Source organism: Lolium rigidum, chromosome 5 (assembly GCF_022539505.1).
Source record: "Lolium rigidum isolate FL_2022 chromosome 5, APGP_CSIRO_Lrig_0.1, whole genome shotgun sequence".
Classification (NCBI taxonomy): Eukaryota; Viridiplantae; Streptophyta; class Magnoliopsida; order Poales; family Poaceae; genus Lolium; species Lolium rigidum.
The window spans coordinates 175,752,519-175,755,186 of record NC_061512.1 but is presented as its reverse complement, the minus strand read 5'-3'; the positions used below and the strand labels follow the sequence as shown (position 1 = coordinate 175,755,186).

Below are 2,668 nucleotides of genomic sequence, written 5' to 3'. Positions count from 1 at the left end.
AGCTATTTGGGAACCAACGAAACAAAAAAGCGAGATGTTATTTCTATTTTGCGGAACTATTTTGACGGATGCATAACACGCAGGTGTGCACTAATTTTTGAAATAACCATTCCCCTAAATTTGAAATAGCCGTCGTTGTTCAATCCAAGTAGGCATGAATCGATGAAAAATGCAACGAACGGATCCGACAATCTCTTATATAACTCATCAAAACAGAGCGACTATATCCCAAATAAATAGAAAAGATTTCTAAAAACTTAGGGTAAGTTAACAACGGTGCTAAGTAGTAAATGGATCAACGGCTGGCACGTGAATATATGTTACTTGCAAGGAAAAGGAACACACTCGTAAGAATGCCGTAATGCCCCATATGAATGATCAGCTATGCTTTCCTTTTCTCGGGGAACAAAAGGCCACACGATAAATAATGATGGAGCTTTCTATTCAGCCTCCTTTGACTAAATAAAGAGAGAAGATTTTGACTACTCAATGGAAATCAAATAGTTTGAAGAATAATTACCCGCAACCCTCCTCGGAAATAATATGATGTTGACACGGTTTCCGTACATAGCATGGGTCCGATGCTACACTTGAAGTATAGCTCAGTTCTCGCACTGGAATAACTTCAGCCAACAGTCACCAGCGTAGAAGAAGTTACCAAAAAACAGGTTTGCTTCCAATATAAACCACTGATGCAACCATCATTATGAGAGGATGTTCAGTTCATGTTTGAGAAAGAGTGATAATTTCAGTAGGATTGTATCCTTTTGGAGTGAAAGAAAGATCTTTGTACTCAGTAAATGTTTGGGAGTGAGTGATAATTTCAGTATTAGGCTGCTGCCTTCTCGAACGAAAAATTGTTAGGTTGAAGGAAAGATTTCAAACTGCTTTTTAATGAAGTGGTACTCTTGCAAGACGAACTATTTCAGTATGCTAGTAATAGATCCAAATCTTCAAAAAAAGGTAATAGTAGATTTAAGATGGACGCCTATAAAGCATGCTACATTTCTACAAGTCTGTAGGTTGCTCTAAACGTGGCGTTAGAGAATAGAGTATGCAGATATATTTCTATGCTTTTACTAATGTAAGTACCTTTGAAGCTGGAGTAACGCACCCGCCAACTTCCAGGGACTAAGGGGACCTTTCCTTCACAGCCACAGTGGCTGTTTCTTTGATAGTTGACGTACCACAACTACAATTCCATCGCCTGTTAGCATGTACCTAGTAAATACGGCATATAGTATGAAGAAATTACTGACTTTTTAATGTCCGGCGGTGTCGGAGACTGGGCAGCTGACCCTGTACCAACAAGAGCAGTTTTACGGAATGCATCATGTGGCAACTGATCTGGCTGTCTCTGATCCACGCTGGTTGGAACGAAAGGTACCAGATCATCCAAAACATGGCCTGTGGAGAAAGATACATCAGCATAGTGTAGCTAACACACTGCAAATTGGAAGGCAGTGTTATGAGTCAATGACCTGAAGCGGTACGAGCAAAAGTTGCTGGTTCAGAACGCTGTAAACGAAGGATTATTCTGCGTTTCTTGCGGTTTTCTGTGGCTTGGGGCGGAGTGACAGCTGGGAATGTAAGATTTATCCCTTCTAAACAGGTAGAAGATGAACTTTATGTGAGAAAGCAAGAGCGAAAGATACGCCGACCAAATAATATACGACGAGAAAGGGTATACTCTTTTGCCGAAGCAAAGGCGGGGTGCCTTGCTGCATCGCTAAGAAAAGTTCTCTGCGTACAGGCTTGCTAGTACTTCCAAGATTTGCTCTGTTTCAGAATATAGGAGTCAAACAGTATACCATAATCGGGCTAGGAGAGCATGAGTAAGAACATAGATTATACCTTGAGGGCCCTCCCTCGAATTTATCTGGTGTTATCAGGCATACAGATGCATCAAGATCCTCCTAGTTGTTTGTTACCAGGGGCAACACATAAATAAGGTGGGAAATATATCAGCGCACAGATTAGCATCATAGCATTTTGTTGGTTGGTTTGATGAATCTAGCTAACCTTCTTTGGAGCATCCGGTGGCCCGAATGTGTATGGGTAAATAATTTAGGTTTTCGGCCTAATGAAAAATTGAGGACCACAATAATAAAGTTCCAATAGAACAATGGCAATAATGGCAAACATCGTAAGCAAAGAAAAAATTGCGGATATTCAATGAAATAGAATTTCATTCCATGCTAAATGAACCGAACCATCACCCGCATATAAACCTACCTCGGCCGATTCACCTCCATCTTTTACACTCGAACTCCACCTCTATCCCCAAATTGAACATACAAGAGAGAGCATGTGGTGAGAAAACTTTAGCATTGTTTCGCCGGCATGAGCAAATTCGTTCCGTAAGTTCTCATTTTCTATTTTCTCTTTTACCCACTTGAAAAGAATGGCTTTGAAAAGGATGCACCGCGCGCCTTCAGCAGCCCATGCAAAATAACACTAATAATCAAACTCGAAAAATGTACACAATTGCGTAACTTTTTTTTGTGAAAAAAGAGGCTCCTTGCAGATTGTTTAGTCTTACTTGAGCAAGCGACCACAACTGGTTATAGTCAATCATGCAGAAGACGATGACCTATGATAATATAGCACATGACGATGAACCTGATGGCCAGACAAACAGATGTGAAAGAAAGAATAACTCTTGGAC

At 40.6% G+C, this 2,668-nt stretch overlaps 1 protein-coding gene across 1 annotated transcript; it reads right to left on the bottom strand.

Moving 5' to 3' along the window:
• Positions 1-600: 600 nt before the first annotated feature.
• LOC124651222 lies at positions 601-2,048 on the bottom strand. Its single transcript, XM_047190344.1, has 6 exons — positions 2,023-2,048; positions 1,855-1,916; positions 1,691-1,779; positions 1,482-1,604; positions 1,260-1,407; positions 601-1,192 (listed from the first exon to the last, which is right to left on the bottom strand). The coding sequence occupies exons 3-6, from the start codon at positions 1,725-1,727 to the stop codon at positions 1,132-1,134; spliced, it is 369 nt and encodes a 122-aa protein (XP_047046300.1). The 5' UTR covers positions 1,728-1,779; positions 1,855-1,916; positions 2,023-2,048; the 3' UTR covers positions 601-1,131.
• Positions 2,049-2,668: the final 620 nt, after the last annotated feature.

Coding starts and splice junctions, on each gene's coding strand:
- LOC124651222 (XM_047190344.1), bottom strand. CDS start 1,727: ATGCAGCAAGGCACCCCGCCTTTGCTTCGGCAAAAGA. Junction 1,605..1,690: donor GCCTTTGCTTCGGCAAAAGA/GTATACCCTTTC, acceptor CTACCTGTTTAG/AAGGGATAAATCTTACATTC. Junction 1,408..1,481: donor TTTTGCTCGTACCGCTTCAG/GTCATTGACTCA, acceptor CTTTCTCCACAG/GCCATGTTTTGGATGATCTG.